Source organism: Paramisgurnus dabryanus, chromosome 1 (assembly GCF_030506205.2).
Source record: "Paramisgurnus dabryanus chromosome 1, PD_genome_1.1, whole genome shotgun sequence".
Taxonomy (NCBI): Eukaryota; Metazoa; Chordata; class Actinopteri; order Cypriniformes; family Cobitidae; genus Paramisgurnus; species Paramisgurnus dabryanus.
Genome location: NC_133337.1, coordinates 45,225,009 through 45,246,849, shown reverse-complemented (window position 1 = coordinate 45,246,849; position 21,841 = coordinate 45,225,009). Strand labels below are relative to the sequence as shown.

Here is a 21,841-nt window from a genome sequence, read left to right as displayed (position 1 = left end):
AATATGCACTCTTTAGTAATATGTACCCCTGAGGTACTAATATATGCCTTTGAGGTACTATTATGCATTCATTGGTATCAATATGTACCTCTGAGGTACTAACATTCCTTTTTGGTATCAATATGTACCTCTGATGTACTAATATGACCTCTTTGTTATCAATATTTAACTCTGAGGTACTAATATATGCCTTTGAGGTACTATTATGCATTCGTTGGTATCAATATGTACCTCCGAGGTACTAATATGACCTCTTTATTATCAATATTTACCTCTGAGGTACTAATATATGCATTTGATGTACTAATATGCACTCTTTGGTATCAATATGTTAGCCTGGCTCCGCCCTCCTACGTGCTTCCGCTTAATTTTCATTTCGCTTCAGCAGTACGTCTGGGATGGCTCTATAGTTTCGTCTTCTCCTGCAAAAATCTGCAGGACCAATCAGCGAACAGATGGGGGTGGCTAAGAACGATGACGTTGAGGTCGTGCGTCAGTTTGAGTTGTAGTTCAGTAATGGCAGCGGAGAAAGACGTGAGAAAAGCTATTCGGTCTGTTGTTGCAAAACTGCCGAATATACAGAAGTTAAAGCCGGAGCAAGAACCAGGTTTGCTAAGTTTTGTTTGTCTGATTATTCTGACTTGTTGTTTCCGTCCGGTTTCGGTGCATGATATACGTCCAACCACACGTTAGCGATTGGCTCTGGCAGATCCTGAGTGACTCTGGGCAGATCCAATAGTTTTAAACTTCAACAATGGACCCTCCTTAACGGAAGTAACGCTTTGCAATGGAGCGTGGCCAGACTCTCTGTACAAATGAAATGAATGTACGAGAGTCTGGTTGGACCAGGCTATCAATATGTACCTCTGAGGTACTAACATTCCTTTTTGGTATCAATATGTACCTCTGAGGTACTAATATGACCTCTTTATTATCAATATTTACCTCTGAGGTACTAATATATGCATTTGATGTACTAATATGCACTCTTTGGTATCAATACCTCTGAGGTTCCAACATTCCTTTTTGGTATCAATATACTCTGAGGTACTAATATGACCTCTTTGTTATCAATATTTAACTCTGAGGTACTAATATATGCATTTGAGGTACTAATATGCACTCTTTGGTATCAATATGTACCTCTGAGGTACTAATATGAAATCTGTTATCAATATGCACCTCTGAGGTACTATATGACCTCTTTAGTATCAATATGTACCTCTGGGGTACTAATATGACCTCTTTGGCATCAATATGTACCTCTGAGGTACTAATATATGCCTTTGAGGTACTAATATATGTGCAAATCTGTACTTTTTTTGAAAGGGTACAGCCCCAGTGGCAGCTGAGGTAGATGTTTTGACCATTTTCTTCTAACAGGTAAGATTGCATCATACATGCCAGCACACAAACCCTTCAATATATTTCAATCACAAACCCTTTGTTCCTCGTACCCCCATTCTTTCAAATTTCTTCTTGCCCTGAAAGAATGCCTACAGACTATCTCAAGATGTTACATTCTGACATGAAGAAAGACCACCGCAGAGGATGAGACCTCTGTGTTTGTGTTTTGAAAAGCACCGTGTGTTAAGCAGATCCACCTAATCAAGCTGTATTGTTCTGAAGCCCTCAGGCCATCTGCCTCTCAGATTGGTCAATGCTGAAAACCTTGTGGTGAACAGGATGTGGAGGCATGTCTAGCTTTATGACCTCTCCATATCTTTAGTGGTTACCCTGTGAAGCGACTTAATTCAATTATCGCACGCGTTCTGTATGACAATAGTCACTGTGGTGTCTGTACTGAAGGATGAGGGCAGACCTTAAGGAAAGTCTAAGCACAAAGGGGCATAAGCATTCTTGATTAGCATCCTTGGTTACAAATTGACACTTCAGAGGACGTTTACCATACTGTCTTGCAGTATAATTTAGTTTAGGAAGACTAGTTTTGGCAAATCGCATAATTTTACACAGTAGTAGTAAATATCTTTGTATGCATTATGAAAATGCTTTTCTGATAATGTGTCTCCTACAGAAGTCTTTTGTAATAACCTAATTATTTCCTGATCTTATTTTCATATCCTTTCCGTTCGATGTATTGTTAACAAGCAAACAAATTATGTTAGTCTTGACTCTTGGGTAATCAGATTAGACGAACTGCCGTAAACAGTGTAGATAAACAACAGTTAACTTTTTTGTCTGTCTTCGTGAAAGGTCAGAAGAGTTTGACACCAAACATGCAGATGATCTCGGGTATTTTAAGCTAAAACTTCACATATGCACTCTGGACAACGGAGACTTATTTTACAACATAACAAGTCTTGTGAAATGTCCTCTTTAAGACTCCATGAAAAAATGTTTCTAACAACGCGATTCAGAGGTCAATCAAAGCCCATCACCCCAAACGCACCTCAAAACAAACCTCCCTCAAAAAGCTAAAATCCAGTGTTGTTGCACAACTTTCTATCCGTGTGAGCCGAACGAGTCCAGTATCCGCCGGGCATTGTTGACATTCATCAGGGCTGCATCTGGATAGGGGGTGAGATTAGATCATGCAATCTGCCAGGAGAGGATGGGAGGGCTGGCCAGGAAACGGCCGTAATGTATGAGATGAATCAGGGAAATGGGTTTGGATGCCTGGTTAAGAGCATCATGCCTTTAATACAGGAGGAAGATATCCAAGAACATCAGAGAACGCCTGTGTGCATTTACTCATAAAGGGGAAATTGATCTTTTCAGTTGAGATGACATGAGGAGTATCACATGTAGGATTGTTTACAACAACTGCATATTCTCAGTGGAATTCTGGGAAAACAAACACTTTGGTTTGCGTTCACACTAGTGGACCTGTGATAGGCTCAATCTGACTTTTTATACTGGGTTATCAGACATCGCAAGTTATTGTATCACCAGGCCTGAGTGGTACAATGAGATAGAAACCCATCGTAGCTCTGGAGTAATCACAGACATAAATTAAAACTGCAAGCAGTGATGGAAGGGCCCTCGCACACATGTGCACCGCCACCCTATGGCCTTAGTAAAGCATTGAACCAGGGGGATATGAATTAAAGTGGGTAAATATAGGTGGATATTCAAAGGAAAATTGATGTGCCACAATGCCTGTGTGCAGTAGGTGGCGCTATGACTGAACCTGATTATTGTTATATTGACGTGTTCAGGCCGGGACCCTTATCAAACTTGTGAAGTCGGGGGCAGATCAGATAATGTATGCCTGAATTACAACAGCTTCCTGTTTCATGGCGAAATATCACACTTTGCCAGGCTGCCACGGACACGCCCTTCAACGAAAAGTCAAGATCTTCACAATTTATCATGGCAAAGGGCTTAACATCAGTCTGACCAGATATGATGACGATTTGATTAAATCTCTAAGAGCAGTAAATCACAGCGTAAAACATGGCATTTCCTGCTACCTCTAGGTGGCGCTATGACTGAAGCTGAATATTGGCATTAAAATGTGTTCAGGCCTGGACCCTTATCAAACATGTGAAGTGTGGAGCAGATTGGACATTGTATGCCTGAGTTATAACAACTTCCTGTTTCATGGCGAAAATGTCGAACTTTGTCAGGCCGCCACGGACACACCCTCCCACGAAAAGTCAAGATCTCCGCAATTTAGCATCGCAAAGGCCTTTAGATGAGACTGACCAAATATGATAATGATCGGATTAAATCGCTAGGAGGAGTTCGTTAAAGTACGACGCTTGGAAATGTCAAAAAATAACAGAGAAAATTCAAAATGGCTGACTTCCTGTGGGGTTAAGAGCTTCGCTCCAAGAGACTTTTTTGTAGGTCTTGGGGTGATAGATGATCCTACAAAATTTCGTATCTGTACGTTTTTCGTAGTGGGGGGGCTGTTCTTTTGAAATTTTGCAGGTGGCGCTATCGAGCCATTTCTACACGCCCACTTCTGACGCCTATACCACATGTAAATTTTCACCACTTCTGACGCGTGTGCAAAATTTCATGAGTTTTTGAGAATGTTTAGGCCTTCAAAAATGCGATTCATTTCGGAAAATAATAATAATAATAATAAACGAAGCAAAAACAATAGGGCTTTGCACCCACGGTGCAGGCCATTCTGGCCTGCTCCTCGGTGCTCGGGCCCTAATAAAAGCAAGCTGCACAGAGGACAGAGAAGGGCAGAGAGGCAAAAGAACAAACAGTTAATCAGATGATATTTTAAGGTTTACAGAATCCCATCTATAGCACAGATTTATTGGTGAATGTTACTGGTGGTATAGCTTTATAGATATAAGCCCTGTAGAGCAACGTAAACAAATTAAAGTACTCAGGGCAGACATAACTAGCATAACTTGTTGTCACACCTTTTAGTCCATTCATTATTTCTCAGGTTAGGATTATTTTTAAATTAGTTTCTGTATTGGACATTACATAAAGTCATCAAGCTATTAAATATGTGCATTGTTTACAAAGAAAATTATGTTTCTATAGCTCAGCTGGTAAAGCATTATGTAAGCAATACAAAAGTCATGGGTTCAATCCCAGACTGAAAGCACAAGTCGCTGGGGGAAAAGTGTGTGCCAAATGTTGACTTGTGTGACAACATGCCCCAATAGTATCTCCTAATAAGAAACACTAGCAAAATTTAAGAAAATGTAAAAAAAAACATATATAAAACATATATACTACCATTATTCTGATGACCAGAAATTGCAATTAAATCCTTAGAGGACATCTTTCAACATTATAACAGCAATTCCATGTTCACTGGTTTATCAAACAGCCACAGCAAACATAAAATATTAGAATTGTTGTTTTCATTTTAAAATGAACAAAAAAATTACTTTAAAAAAAAAAAACAGTGTTTTTGACTTAATAAATTTAAAGATGCATAGCGATTAATCGCAATTAATCTAAGGCAGAATAAAAGTTTTTGTTAACATCTTATATGTGTGTGAACTGTGTATAATATTTATGTATATAATATATATAATTGTTATACACAGTTCACACACACACAAACACATATATATATAAATATGCACACATGCATGTATTATTTTAAGATTTTTTTTATATATTAAGTATTTATATTTACATATAATATATATTATTCATAAATATACAAATGAATATACAATAATAAACAGAAGTAAACATTTCTTAAATATATACATGCATGTGTGTACATTTATCCATACAAAGTTATTATACACAGTTAACACACATATATGAAAAGGTTTATGTGACACATACATGCACATTTAATGTCATGGACATCACATTATTTGCCAAATATTCTGGATTTGTATTCATTTTTCGTTTAGTTAATTATTAATATAAAATGATCTAATCGAAAGTATTCCCATTTTTTTATTTGTCTGTAGGTTTTTATTTTATATTTTTAGTAATTTTTAGGTTTCCAAAAAAATATTTTTTAGCAATTTAAATGCTACAGCAGTGGATCTACATGTAAACTGTCCGGAAAAACAAACAAAAAACAACACAAAATTAGATAATAGATAAAATAAAGACATTGTGTGTAGGGTTATGCATAATGATTGTCTTATGACATCGAAGTACCGCGAGAATGATTCAATGGGCTGTGGTTTCAAATTGTTCTCGCGGTACTTCGATCTGTCTGCGCAGCGCTGCACACAGAACTCGTGACCGGAAGTACTTCCTACGACAGCGAGCGAGGTCAAGATGGCGCGCTGCAGCATGTGAAGGGGACATAAGAGTAGCCGGTCGTTCGTTAGAAGAACATGTACAGAACATCATGTAGCAGACTGAAGGGAGTTTGGAAATGCCTTCCACACGATGGTATCAATGATTATGTTGTATTTAATAAACTGTTTAATCGAATGTTAAAGGAATGCTAGCCGGTTAGCTTATCCACTGAGCAGCTCCTGCACCACAGTGACCTTAAAATAGCACCACATTCTTTATGACATTAGGCAACATATGTTCGTCATGAATACTGAACGGTGCACCACACTGACATGCGAATTTAATCTTGCTTGTGAGTGCGGTGTGTGATTGATAATCATTGAGTTAATTCTAACGTTATATGCTTTATTATAACAGAAGGGATGCTGACTGGAGCTGTCATAACAACCTTTTGATTTATTTGTGTATGGCATATACCTTAAGGTCTCGTTATTGAATATTTACACCATTACTCCCCGTGAGTAAAGATACAGTTTATTATTCACATGCACAGAAGTCATGTTGTCACACCATATGGGGTGACATATAGCCTGTTATAACTATTGGGCTATAGAGTAATTAAATCAACTATAACCTCAGCAAATTAACAAAACTTCAAAAGGATAACTACAAAAATATCAAACTATTGTTTTAGACATAAATACAGTTATAGATAAACACAAATGAATGTATATGTGTACACTATTTCAATACTTGTGACAGCTTACATATTGTATATGAAAATATCACTGGTTTGAGAATGATTAAAGCTAATGTGCTTTTATTTTGTTCACTTGCTTGAGATACAGACATTTTACTTTAGATTATATATCTGGACAGTATTTAAGCTAAACTTGTGAAGCCAATACACAAAATTACTGCTAAATAAAACACAATTGTGTTATCATATGACTTTACAGGCGTTTCACAACACACATCATTTCAAATCAGTTTTACAGAATGCCTTGCTGTTACATTTGTTTCATAATGTCATAATGCTATTGTAGTTCACATTAATCATATGGATAATATGACGATGTTATTTCTCTGTATTAGCAAGTTTTCTTCAGTAAATATGTTGTGATGACAGCTTGTCAGGTTGAATCTTTTTAGGTATGATCTTATTAGAGAGTGATGGAGTGATGTCTTCTCTTGTTAAAGGTTTGGTAGGTGTCAGCGGGCAGCCGAAGCTCATCATAGGTGCTTCCAGGAGTCACTTCAGTGCCAGAAATCTCATTCAGCTCTGCAGGAAGAATCAGGCAGAATGGATGACATTTCAGCATCTCTGCTTTCTAAAGAGACAGGTACAGACATCTGTGTATTAATGCTGCAACATTTCATCTCATTTCCACCTTTGAGCTGAACCGGTTTAAGAGCAAGAAGGAATGATTAAAGTTATGTTTCGGCACCGCATGATTGCAAACCATTCTTGGCCCCGAATTGGCCCTAATTCAGTCCGCCGCCATGTTTATTCCAAACCGAGGCTGTAAGGAATGGATGTCCTGATATTGTTTTGTATCAGGATGTTGGTCATTCAGCCATCAAAACACATAAAATACATTATTTTACAAATTTCCACAAGACAAAGAGCATCAGAAAACATGGATTGTTAAAAGTAGAAGGGACATATGACCTAATTTGAGATGAGAATAATAGCGCATTGTGTACATAATATCTGTTTTGGGTGTTACCCTGTTGGCTAATCATTAATTTCTCATGTTGCAAGCATGTTAACTTTTCTTTAAAGGGAACATATCATGAAAATTTGGCTTTTTCCATGTTTAAGTGCAATTATTGGGTCCCCAGTGCTTCTATCAACCTAGAAAATGTGAAAAAGATCAACCCAGTAACTTAGTTTAGGTATCTTTGTCGTTAAGCATCACCAGTGGTTGAATTTCATATACACATTCAGACGCACTTACCCCTGGAGGCGTCCCCAAAGTGTCACCACAGTGACGCAGCGCAAGTTCCCTCGAAAGGGAACTGTAACAATGTATCTTAAAAGGTAACACGATGTAACCTCGCTCTAACTTGAAGAGTCCCCATATTTAGTCCTTGAATTGAGGGTATTGGACCTGAAAAGTCCTTGAAAGTTCCTTGAATTTGAGTTAACTAAAAGTTGTGGGAACCCTGTATAAAAGTAAAACATTTGTGTCGTCTGTATTTCTTCCAGTATGTGACACGCAGCAGTGCTCTTTGTCAGAGAGCGAGACCCAAGCAGGAGCCTGTTACTGCTGTGCTGGATGACCGAGATGATTCGGTGCTCAGGCAGGTACATCAAATTCCAGACGTAAAGCCCGAGTCCGATACGGCGGTGCCACCGTGTGACCCACAGAATGTCCAGGGTGAACCGGAGGCGGCCAAGGCGGCCCGCTTGGAGGCCAGACAGTGGAAAGAGCTGAGGGTGGAGTACAGTGATTTACCAGGGATTTACGCACGACTGTCTAAAATTAAACTGACAGGTATGACATGAGAGTGATGAAATAAAACGCAGTTGTGGTACATTTAGACTTTTTGCTGCTTTTGATCATTTTTTAAACCTCACCTTTATCTTTTTCATAGCTCTTGTGGTTACCACGGCAGCTGCTGGCTTTGCCATGGCTCCAGTTCCCTTCGACCCCATCACTTTTATCTTGGCCACAGTTGGAACAGGTCTCTCGTCCTGTACAGCCAATTCTATTAATCAGGTCAGTCACCTCATGCGATTTTACAAAATAACTGCACACTCGGCACAACTTGACTGGGCCGAACAAATCATATGAACCAGGCAGCCTGACTTTCAGCTGGAACTTGCCAGCAAGTATTAGACCACTTCACTGTGTGCTTGTCTGGATTTGTTTAATGATGCACAATGCTTTTTTATTCGTTTTGCAAGGTGATGGTGTTAGTATTTGTTGTGGTCATCGGCTAAGCTAGCTTCAAAATGTATCGACAACGTTGTTAAGAGATGCTAATTGGTTCCTGTTTTCAAATTTCAGTAAATTTCACGTAAATAATTTGTTGTGATTATTTGAAGTGTTGGGTAAGGGGCTGTCACACACGACGACAATTTCAATCATAAATGGTAACGTTTGGCTGTTCGGTTTTATGACAATGATGTTTTGGGGTCCTGAAAATGCAAACTAGGCACGTATTTTGACATGGCGATATTGTTTATGATAAATATGGACAGGTCATCTCAGAAATAGGCACCCACAAACTTGGCTAGATGTGTAATGTTACGAGTCCTCAGCAGATGACTTGCATCCACTTGTAGGTCATTAGAAATGCATTATTCGCTGGGTTTTTTTTACTTAACCTTGACTCTGCAAAAGCATTCCAGCCGGAGTAATTGGCTGCTTGGCGGTTTGTTGATCTTTCAATTGTTTTGGTTGTGTACAGCTAGATGGATGAAGTCTCAATGCAGGGTTGGCTTGACTTCACATGGCCCTGCAATGCACAGCAGAGTTTCATTGTGCATTGCACAAATGCTAAGAAACGCTCTCAATATGGGTGCACTTTGTAATTCTTTTCCAGATAAAAGCAAAATTAGCGCTTAAGTGAAGCAATTGTACGTCACATGCTGAGTCTTTTCTTTCTGCTCCTGCTGTGTATCTTAAAAAATAAATTTGGGCAGATTGGCTCTGATGTTTTTCATTGGAAAGCTTTTGCCAAGCTAGAATAAAAAGAAACGGAAAGCGAGAGATGCACATTTAAATGCTCTGGTTTGTGAATCGTAATCGGCTCTTTCCTCAAAGCAAAAAGCTTTCAGTACAGGAATGCTGTTTGTGACTCTAAAATGTGAGCCAAATTGATGAGCCCGATAACGCCTTGAGCTTGATCAAAACGTAGGTGTGCCTTGTAATTTGGAAAAGGTCACGATCACACACTGCATAAAGTCATGGTTAGCTTTTTAAAAACATGTCTGTTGGTGAGGCGCACCTACATCCAACCATTTAAACTTTGACTGTAAGTGCATTGCAGGTACTAATAACTGTGCTGTAACTCTTTCACCTCACTTTGTTGTTTCACGATGTGGAGGCCGAGATGTGTGGAAATGAACAAGCAAATATTTGGGTTAAATGCTGTTAAGTTTTCTTCAAAAGCCATTTTTGATGCCTGAGGTTGTATGCTGGTGAATTTTTAAAAAGCCATTGAAGCCTATTTGTTTTGCACATATAACATTAAGGTCTAAACTTACCATAACCATTATTTTTAGGGGATTTAAAAATATTTTTTATAGAATTATTTACCTTTTTTAGATTATTATTATTTAAAATGATCATTACAGCAACATTAAATATTACATTAAATATATGCATTTACAAACTCATGTTTTGGTAATGAGAACTAAAAAGTTGTCTAGGTACTATGACAAACAAAATTTCAACTTTTATCTGGAGAGAAAAAAATAAGAACTGCTTACCTGGTAGCCATCTTTAGGGTCACAGTCAATTTTGTCCCTTACAACTAATAAAAAAAAGTTAGTTTTAAACAATGATTGAAAATTGTTGCGGAGGATGAGAAAATTGGTCTTGGACACATTTATATTCCTTATTATTGTCTCTACATGTACCAATGATCACCAAATACCACATGTTTCTTTACTGTAAATGTTTATAGTATAACATGCACTGAAGTTTTTTTATTTTTTAGATTTTTTAATTATAAATATTTCCATATATATCCTTGGAACACGTTGCGGTAATGAAACGTTTCCCCTTAAATGTGGAAAAAACAACAAAATTGGTTTGTATGATGTCATTTGAAATGATGTCCAAAATATTACACAAAGAGATGTAACTGTATGCTTATTTTTTGATAGCAATTACCTTTTTATTGTTTCATGACACCTCATAAGTCTTATTTTGCGAGAATCACCCTGCTGTCTTGATTTTAATGCTAAATGACCTGAGACCATTGTTTGAGGATTTTCACATTCTTGTAAAACATATTCACATACCATGACTCTGCAAAGTGTCACAGTATACCACCGTAAAAATGAATAAATTTTAAGTAACAAAACTTATTTAGTACCAAACTTAGTAACAAAAAATGTACACTTTCTTTTGTTAATCTCCGTTTTAAAGTCATTGTTGAGTCTCTTGAAATTATTTTTAATTTCTGTTATTTATATGAACGACCAAGGTGGGAAACTTTTTGATCAGCATACTACATAGCAGACTTGTCAGCTATAAGCAGTATTTAAACTAATGCAAAATTAGTAATTCACGGCTATAATTTATTTTAAAAAGCTGTTTATGGTATAAAATCATGGAGTTTCTTGCATTGAAATGGATGCGAGATGTCAGAGGCGGAGGTAATGGCTCATGTGAAGGTGGACAGATGGTCTCTCTGTAAATTTGTTACGTTTGAAGTGTTGTCTTTTGATGTTTTAATTGAGCAAAAACAGAGGAGTGATGGAGTACAACAGGCCCATCAATCACACATGCTCCTTTTTAAGCCAAAGACGACGTTAGATCGCGGATATCAGGCGTTATTCTTATGTAAATCGCTCTGAACAATTAACCTTCGGACACATAAGTATTTATATGCGACTTGGTTTTTCTAAAGCACATTGTGACGACTTTGCTCTGTGCCGTTTAGATGGCCTTGTGACATCCGCAAGCGCTTCTAGAAGATCCGCCTGAGACTAATAGGCTTTCTGTGGCTTCAGAGGACATTTAATCCATAGGCTGTGGAGATTGCTTTCTTGTGGTGAGCAGTTGGCATTTGGAGAGAGGTTTCACTCCACACATACAGTATGGAAAGAAACTATGTCTGGTACCTCTGTCTCACCGCCTCCTGTATGCTCTTATTTAGTTTTGGGTCTGAGTGTGCATGCATGCATGCTCAAAAATTCCGCCCAAACTAGAATACCAGGGTCTTATATTGAAGTATAAGTAGTATGTTTGATCCTAATTAATCTAATAATAATATTGGCTTGATCCTCTAATACTGAGTATGTTGTAAAAGTTTCATAATGCTAAGCGATATACGAGTTACATCAGTAAACCGGTTTGAATTACACACATGGTACAAATAAAGAAAACCCTGTCATACTGATAGGATTGGAATGGTATTGGAATGGTTTTAAAAAGCATTACGCAGAACACTTTTTTTTAGGGTGTTGGGATGCATTTGTGCTTTTTCTGCCATGTTGCAGTCTACTAAAACTCTTGCTATGCTCACTTTTACTATAAAGAAAAGCTTGCAACGCTTCCCCTTTCTGCAGGGTCTTCTGATTGGTCCAATGTTCTGGAAATTGCATTGATGAGCTGCGCTACATGTTAAAGTTGAATGATTTAGACACTAAGGGCCAGATTTACTTACAGCTTGCACCAGCGCAAACCATCATTTTAATGTTTAATAACGATGTCGAGATTTACTAAAGACACGTCAGTCAATAGCGCTGAAAAGGTTTGGTCTGCAGGGTTTCCCACAGAAAATTTGTTAGTTAATTTGGTAGGGACAGAGGGCGTGGCAATCAAAGGAGCAGGGCGTATGCGTCATGATGAAATTTAAAATATTTTTATTTAAAACACTCAAATAAAACTTAATTTTGAAGAAACTATTACAGAAAATGAACACATACTAGATTATTAATGAATTAAATTAGATACCTCTAACGGGAATAGCTGCGTGATGAAGTGAAACTAAAGGGTTAATAAACTCAAACTAAAGCAGATGTTGTAGAACGTCTGGCGAACGATGATAGATGGCGCAAAAATTTTAAAAACGGATTATTTTCCACTATTAATGACATTATCTTAAAGGAGTGTAACTACTGTAGCATGTAAATAATGCACATAAATAAAGTGAGCAAGAGCACTCAACAATTATATCTAATCAACAGGCACGTGAAACCTAGCTAGCAGGTTGCTCAAACAACAAAATCACCAGCTAACTTTAAATTTGCAAGAATTATAGACGAATACAATAACAGGCTTAAATAACCCCAAACATAAGTCCACTTACAGTTCTCATTGACACGTGTTTTATCAACTGGCTATTCTCCTCTTTTACTGTCTATACTATTCTCCAGACATGACGGACCATTAATTGACGGTCTTAATCTAATTTCGGCCGTGTGGCACGCTGGCGGTGTGAAGCGCGTCTGCGCTATTCTCCGAGATGTTTAATCAACTGGCAATTTATCCTCCAGACAGTGATAGTCTGGACCACATCTTTCTCATTTCGGCCGTTTGGCGCGCGTATCCGCTCGCGGTATGAAGCGCATACGTGCTATTCTCTGAGATGCACTTGACGGCCTTTTGTGCAGTGAATTATTATGATTTTTTTGGGACGACCTAGTTAAGGTGGTAGGGTTTTCAAGCTTAGGTGGGCCGCCTGAACTGAAATGTGCTGCAGGAAACCCTGGTCTACGTATTTTTGTGACTGACCTTATAGACCAATTTAGAGTAGACGTCACAGTTACGTCACTGCAAGCTGCGCCCGCAATGCGGTTGCAGAAAAACAGTGGAAATGAATTAGACACGAGTGAAAAGAGCAAGATAACTCACTAGAAAATGTCCTGTTGTGCTGTTAAGTGTCAGAATAAGAATGCCAAAAAAGATGGCTTTCATCTTTATGGAATACCATCGTCGAAGACATCATTTGAAGATAAACGTAGGTGTTTATGATTACAATAAGCCCTTAAATGGACAGAATGGAGCAAGGAAATCATCTGGAAATCTTTTAATAATTAGAATAGAAAATAAGTAGAGAAGATGTCCGGTGTTCTGTCGAAGTCTGTTCCCTCCACGTGTTTCTTATAGCGTTTTTATCACGTTACAGTTATAATTTATTCAGAATAAATGTTTTTTTATACTGAAAAAGCAATAATATCACAATTTTTTAAAATATTTCATACTTTTTTCGTTTTCTATTATTTCTTTTTATTTCATTATATCTTAGCTTATGTCTTCTTCCTGTTTGTTCTAAAATTATTATGTTTACATACTTAATAAATATATAAATATAGCGCACACACACACACATGATGTAAAGTGTTATTAATATATAAACAGGCCTTTTAAATTCATGTTAAAACAATACTTTTATAATAGTTTTAGAACAAACACGTATAAATATAAGGAAGAAATAATAGAAAACAGGAAAATGATGAAATATTTAATAAACGCTATTATATATAATACATAGTATTGCTTTTATATGTACTCTAGCGATTCAGACTGTAAAAATAATTGATTTGGCAAAAAAGAACAATACATATACATTACATACATGCATATCAGTAGCCAAGCCATTTAAACTTTTTATCTATCTAAAAAATAAACGTAACATGATTAAAACACTATAAGAAACATTGCACTAAAGGGAAACATAGGGGAATCAGACTTCGACAGAACACCGGATCCATAAAAATCACGGTTTAATGCTAAAACACTTCACAACCCTACTGCGGAGCAGTCACTTTCTGCAACCAGTTTGGCTCCGCCCACAAAAAACGTCATCTCTGTTTGCAAACACGAAATTGGTCTATTGCATATGCATTTCTAAGAGTTTCCCTTTCAGATGCAAAATTTTTGGGAGGAGATTATTTAAATGATTCGCGCAACGCAATTTACTAATGTTTGCGCTTGTGTTATGACTGGCATTTACACGTTTATTTAATGCCGAAAAAGTCTTGAAATGGCTGAAATTATTGAAAAAAAAAAGGGTCATCACGGAAAGCAGAGAACATGTGATACAATGCAGAGGATTGTTTTGACATGTAACAATTTATTTGGAATGCCAGAGAAAAATATTATTCAAAAGAATCAAAATATTGAGAAAATTGTCTTTTAAAGTTGTCCAAATGAGGTCCTAGCAACACATATTGCTATTTACGGTAGGAAATTTTGACCCATATGAAGTATTGTTGGCTATTGCTGTGCTGTATTTTATTGTGTGTTTGTGTTTTCTATTATTATTATTATTATTTTTATCTATTATTGATATTTTTGTGTCTTTAGCAGTGATGTAAAGTACACTGGTCAACTGGTGTTGTGTATAGTTGTGCTATAGGAATAAATTGACATTGACATTGCTAGATATATACCCATTCAAATTATGTGGTCCAGGGTCATGTATGCGAATCAAATGACAAAGAATTACATCAACTTGTGCCGAGAAACACCTTTGTGTAAAACACCCGTTATTTTTTTTGTGATATCTGATGGATGGAGACTGTTTTTTGTTACTTGTAGAATATTGTTAAGTCGTCTTACATACTAATAGCACTGCAAATTTTGTGTACTACTATATTATACATACCATTGTACAACCTAGCCCTAGTAGCCTAAGGTCAAAACTGCAAAAAATAAAATTTGGCCAGACATTTTAAGAGTCTAATGATGTGAATTGGATACTGTAGCTACTAGTAGAGCATGGGTAATAGCAATGACAAATTCATGGGTTCGATTCACAAATACACTTAGATGATGGATCATGTTTGAAAAATTAATTCAACAAAAATAAAAAGAATTTGATTTAAATGTCGAGTGCCTTTAATTTGAATATAAACTACACTTTAAGTGCTTTGAAGGCAGATTTGTTTACACTGTAAGACTCCAAATACAGCGCAATACAATAACAGAGATTTTGTGTACAGTCTGTCTCTTTGTTCCTGAAGCCTTGAGCACTTTTTGAAGCTTTAGACGTCTGTATGCATACAAATCTTGTGACGTGATTGTCACTGTATCTGATAGCAGCTTAAATGAAGGCACATACCCTACTGGCACAGTTCTGTCATACACACGAACAGCGAAAGTACATTGGGGTTGTTTACATTTCTTCCTGTCTAGTTTTTGCTGGTCTCTTCGCAAAGATCACAATTTTGTTGTTTTTATGTAAATTAAACCGAGTTGGAGCATCTGGTTGAACAACACCAAAATCACATGCAGCGCAGTTGTCATTACAACTCTCTGATCTCATTCTCCTAATCCTGACTCATCTTGTGTAATGTGACGGTTATTGGGCGCACCCATACCTGCTGGTAATTGATCCTCACTCTTAACTCATTCTTTTGGTTACTATAACTCCAAAGAGGATAATAAAAGAGATGAATGACGTCTTTAAATGTGGTCCATGTAGTATTTTGTCTTTTATGAAAAAGCTCTGTCACATCTGTGAGGTTTGCAATGATCAAAGATTAACCTTTTCAAGCTCGTGGAGGCCGCTATACACACACACAACCAAGGTGAATACCGTTAAGCTTTGCTTTCAGTGGCATCAAACGAAGTTAAAAGCTGATTCGTGTGATCTCAGAGTCAGATAAGTTCATCTTTATTTGTGACCATGATGTTTACCATAAAGCAGACAGAAGAAACACAGGGCAGGGAATCGGACGCTGTAGCATTTAGTCTTTGGGGCCGTTTAGTATTTCCTGAAGTCACATTGCAATTTTGTGGTTTCTTATTTCAGAGTATGCTTGTTTAGAAACTGTCAGGAATGTTGTGAAAACCCAAAGCCCCTAACAATGGCCAGTCAAAGTTGATACTGCATTCCGCCAAGGGACACAGCGCTCAGTTCTGTCACATAAAGTCACGACTTTCGTGACTTTAGATTTGGGCTTTTAGATTTTATACGTTTTTACAGTGTGTTAACTAAATAGCAAATATTTGAGTGGTAAACGTCACCACAATTTTAGGGTGTTACTACTTAGATGCTTTGGTTTCTCAAAAAATTTCAAGTCACTTTGATGCTGCAAGTGGTGCAGAAATGACACACACTACATTATTTAAGGAAAAGTTAACCCAAATTTGAACATTCTCTCATACTCACCCTTATGCTTCCGAAAGTCGCTCATTATTTGCATAAAGCTGAACTATTCTCAACTTTTTCGACTGTCATGTGAGACAGAGGTAGTGATAAACGCAATGTACAAACATGGTGGTCAATTTTATTTTCGTGGCGGACTGAGAAATAAATAAACGTATGGGAATGTACAACGATGCTCTCACTTGTATGTCACAGCAGTAGGCAGCGCAAATATAACGACATGCCTATAATCCCTTCCACTTCAAAGTGTTACTAAATGGAAAAGCTAACCAAGCTAAAGTGAGGTGAGCTGACCCGACCTGACCCAAACCAAACCGTGGGGTAATATGCGATGGTAACCTGAAGATATTACCGCTCCCATCAGTGTTTTTTATTTTATTTGCTCTCACGCTAATTTGCCCTGTTTTGTAAATCTGTCTCTCTATGTTCGCTAACTTTTTGATACGCATCTCTCTGTGTATGCACTTTTGAGTGCACTTAAACGCACGCGTGCATACAGATAGAGGGCCAATTCCGAACGGTGCTTCAGGAAGAAGATGCAGCATAAACCTATATAAAGTGAAAATTACGTTGTTTTTCATTGCTTTGTTTGCCAAATGTATTTTAATCCACTACAGTATGAAACGCAGTAGCGCAACTCTCTCTAAAGTGTACTCATGAAGAGTTCTCATCTTTGAAGGGCATAGGGATAATCACGTTGGATTGGAGTTGTACCGGAACGCATATGCATCTCTGCCTACAGAAATCTGCTCACAATAGCGCCTTTTGTGGTTCAATTGTTTAAAATCACTTGAGTGTTAACATTTGCAAGTCTTTGAAACACATGCAAATGATAAACTTTCCCTATTTAATTTTGCATATTAATCTGCGAATCGCATGCGAGGCGAACCGTGGGTCGTGATCCGTACAGATCAACTGCGTTCTGGTAGACCCTTACTTTTGGAAAACACACCCCAGTACAGTTCAACTAGTCACAAGACACACAAGACCCAATGAGATGTGATTAATAAGATACATTTCCAAAATTATTTTGCTTAATTATTATAACCTTTGTTTTCACCTGAAGAAAGGAAGTCATATACCTAGGAGGGCATGAGGGTGAATAAATCATGAGTTTTTTATATTTCTGTGAATTGCTAAGTTTGTAAATTTTGATTTTGGAATTTACTACTTTGAACCAATGTTAATCCAGGATTACAAGTCTGGTCCTAAGGATATGTTGCTTTTAGGGTTAAATCTGAGTAGTGTACTGTAAAGTGCTCAATGGGTGTTCAGTTGATTGCAATCAAAACTTTACCCTGAATTTCACTTAATTATATAATTGCATCCAATGAGTATTTTTCTCAAACTAAAGATTAAGAACCAACAGTCAGGTTAAGAGGCCAACGCAAAGAAAACACTTCTTCCGCAGCTTCTTGCCAACAAGAACTCCAATCACATTTTCCTGTCATTTCTCTATTTGAAAGTTGTCAGTTGTGAATCGCACTTTGTGTTGTTTTTGTAAATCCTGTTCTGGTATTCCGGAGATGATTTTGTGTCATGTCACACTGTGAGACAAACAGACATGAGTGCCTGCGGTGGGCCACCCGAGGATTGCACACACGTGAGAGCGTAAACACCCGCTGTCAAACCAAACCAAAACACCTAGATCCCTGACCCCCAATCTATGCTTCACCTCACATTTTCTTGCCTGTCTCTTATATGGCTGTGTAAACTACAAATTTACTTGAATAAGCTTTGTATGATTGTTAAAATGTTTTTTTTATGCAGTTATGCACAGGATGTAACCGAATGTTGAATGTGGATGACGAACAATGAAAAAAATTTAAAGTTTACATGTGTAATTTAGATAAATATTTTATAATTAATGATCTACATGTACAAAGTATTTTAACTCACTAGTCAATTTAACTAACTTCCTAGACTTTTTGGTCTTTTCTCTCTTAATCTTCCTGATGCCTTTATCTTTCTTGTGTTGTACACAAATCAACAAGGTAAAGCTCAAACATGTGCCAGTAAAATTTTTTTATTTTTGCTTAATAGTCTTATTATTCTGTCAAACAGGTTGTTGCCCATGTGAACATTTTGTGAGCAGAATAAAACTTTGAGTATAATTATACTTGATTATTTAATTTTTATAATGCGAGTTTGTTTGATCTGAGCAGACTGCGTTTTGATCTGGACCTTTTTTCTCATGGCATTAATGATTTTAATGACATTTAAATACAGTTTCTGGGGTGTTTCTGCCCCTGCTGGTACAATATGATTTCAAACCCTCAGGAGGTTTTCCCCTTCAAGTACATTTGAACCGAGTACAATATTCAGATGCTAATTTTGAAAGCTTGACTCTCAAGAAGCAGTATTTGAGTCAGTATATTGGATCCGCATACATTAGGTCTTAAGGCAAAGTATAGTCCTAATTTACGTGTACGTAAGTGGTCGTCATCAGAAACTTTACTCATAGGGTGTGCAACTGTGCATGCACCTGCAGGTGTAGTGTGTAGCCCAGGATATGCATTGAATTTTGTCTCAATGCGCATTCTGCAAACATCTATGTACACGAGTCAAATAAAATATACTTTGCAAGGCTGTGCACTCGACTGTGTGCATACATTCACGTACACGTAAAAAACAGACTTTACTCCGGCTTTAAAGCGACAGCACCCCAAATAAACCTTGCACTAGTGTAAATGTATATTGATCAAACAACAATGGACAAAAATATGTCACTATTTTTGACTGATTTACTTTTGTATTAAAGATAAATCTATATTTCTCATTTTTTACAGTGAAGACTATGCAGTATTACTTTACATTTGATTGCTTTCAATTTAATTTTGTACTTGATAAGTACAGTACTCAGGGTTCCCACCGGTTCTTGAAATCCTTGAAAGTTTGTGAATCTGGGGGAAAAATTCAAGGCCCTGGTAAGTTTTTGAAAATATACATAGATACAGGTCATGGAAAGTGCTTGAATCTATTTTATTGAGTACTGTTGGATCAGTCTAAAATTGATTTCATTTGCATGTTTGTTTTGTTGTATTTATTTGGGCTAATGCTTGTAATAAGATTATTTGTTCTTATTTTATTACTGTCTTTAAAAAATATTTAACAAAATGTATGAGGTAGGCAAGTAGTTTTTGGCGTTATAACCTTATTTATCAAGGCTTAATGGGTCAAAAACAATAAAGGCAATGATCAGGTTTAATTGCGTTTTGGTGGGGCAGCCAGGTCAAAATTTTGGCAGGGCCAGTAGAAATTTTTTTTTTGAGCCCTTAGCATTGAGCACCTTCTGTAGGACAAAATGTCTGGTTTGTTCTGATTTGATCACAGCCGTACACATAACTACCTTCTCTGTTTTTACTTACCTTAGGTTCATACTGTACTGTTAATTGTAGTAGTTGGCACGTGGTTACTCCATTTTTAAAAGAACAGACTTTATCCATCTGTAATGATGGTTTTCATCAGCATGTCAGTGTGAACTTTCGTACTCGTTCAGACTGATTTAGTTTTCCTTAATGATGCGTGTCATGAAATTTTAATGTGTAGCGTATAAAGGAAACAATCTGGTCAGATCTCCACGTCTGACAGCACCGAATTTTTTTCAGTATGGGGGTTCCTATAGATGGGGAATTGAAGTTTTCATCTATCCCATGAGGCTTCACTTTCTGACTGCAGGCATCACGCCCTTAATCTTCTCGGACATAAACAGTAGAACTGATTGCAGCTTGCTTGTAGCTTCCATGCATTTTTAAAATCCATATTTGCATGCATATGGCGGCCGCTTCACAAGCAATGTACTGTAACAGTGTAAGAGATTAAATTGAGGAGAAATGTTAAGACATAAAACTTTATCTGCAAGAGAAATAAGCAGATTTATTTATTTTTGATGAGTATCATTAACATCAAGCGATATTGTTTTGCATGTTGGAATTACACCTTATGAAACATTCTGTAAAATATGTTTGCAACAATTATGTGACGTTGTCGGCAGTAATATATTTGTTGGCTTAGTCTCGCGAGCAATGTGTTGGTTGAAAGGCTGTATTGTAGCAGTATTTTGCTACTACACCCCAAACTTGCCCAATGGTTGCTACTAAATAACCCAGCATTGGGTCTAAAAGGGACGAACCCAACCATTGGGTTAACTTAACCCAGATAATGTTTAATTGACCCATCAATGGATTAAAACAACCCAGCATTTTGGGTTGAAAAAATCCAGCACATGTTAAAATGCAGCCTAGTGGGTTGGGTTCATCCCTTTTTGATGCAATGCTGGGTTGAAAATAACTTAACTAATTTTTTTAATTTAAATATTTGCAAACAAGTCAAAACCACACTCTTATGCTGAGTTTACACCAAACGCGTTTTGGGCGTCAAAAACTGCGTCTACCGCGCGTGGTTTGCCGCTTGAACAATTTGGATGCATTCGCGCGTGTAGAGCGGAGTAGACGCGCGGAAAAAGCAAGAATTTGACGCGTGTCCGAATCAAAATCCGCTTCTTGTGGGAGGGGTAACTGCTGTGCGAGTGCCTGTTTGCAAGATGACTGATGTTACTTGTGCATTTATCAAGAGAGTTACCAGTTTGTATTGGGTAACCTTACTATAGGGGGAAAATAAACGGCGGGTGTAGATAAACGTCAAATGACTCAAAAGTGAAGTGTGTATTACAACTTACCAGGTTGGCCAAAGTCCTTACTGACACTCTTCCAAGCGAGGTCCTTTTTATTCCTGTCTCCTCTATAGAAATAACAACTTGTGTCATATAGCTTCGAGTGACTGCTTGAGTGAGTGACTCCGGGCGGGGCTGCCACCACAGCAGCAGGCAGGCTCCTGATTGGTTAACGCGGCGCGAAATTCCGCTAAAGTTCAAATTTTTCAACTCGGGCGTCAGCCGCAAATTCGCGTCTTCCGCAAAATGCACAAAAGCACCATTCGCGCGCACAATGCTCAATTCGCGCCTTTCGCGCAAGCTTCACGCGCGAATGAGGCGGAAACGCGTCTTCCGCTCCGCGTCGAACGTCTCTTCCGCGCCGTGGGAACTCCTGACGCGCGTCAATGCGTCTTCACATTGACTTAACATTGAAATCACTTGCGCTTCACGCCCTTACCGCGGTTGGTGTAAATGCAGCATTACTGTGCGTTCACACCAGATGTGGTAGAGGTGGCAAAAACGCGTTATTTGTGCGTATTTGGACGCTTAAACATTTTGAGTTTACTCGCTTTATTCGTCCGTGGAATTCTAATAATTCAAGACATTCACGCGGAAATTCGCGTCATGGGAGGGGCTTCTGTGACTGTGCTCGCTTACTATAATCACGTCACTACTAGAGCAAGCTCCTGATTGGTTAACGCGGCGCATTTTTCTGCCAAAGTTCAGATT

The 21,841-nt window shown here is 37.7% G+C and overlaps 1 protein-coding gene across 1 annotated transcript in view; it reads left to right on the top strand.

The window, feature by feature from the left end:
- Positions 1–5,662: 5,662 nt before the first annotated feature.
- cox10 (cytochrome c oxidase assembly factor heme A:farnesyltransferase COX10) overlaps positions 5,663–21,841 on the top strand; it is a 48,378-nt gene continuing 32,199 nt past the window's right edge. Inside the window, exons 1-4 of the mRNA XM_065262558.2 lie at positions 5,663–5,808; positions 6,856–6,998; positions 7,868–8,156; positions 8,257–8,381. Of these exons, the coding sequence (XP_065118630.2) occupies positions 5,751–5,808; positions 6,856–6,998; positions 7,868–8,156; positions 8,257–8,381 (615 nt within the window). The 5' untranslated portion in view covers positions 5,663–5,750. The remainder of the gene's footprint in view (positions 5,809–6,855; positions 6,999–7,867; positions 8,157–8,256; positions 8,382–21,841) is intronic.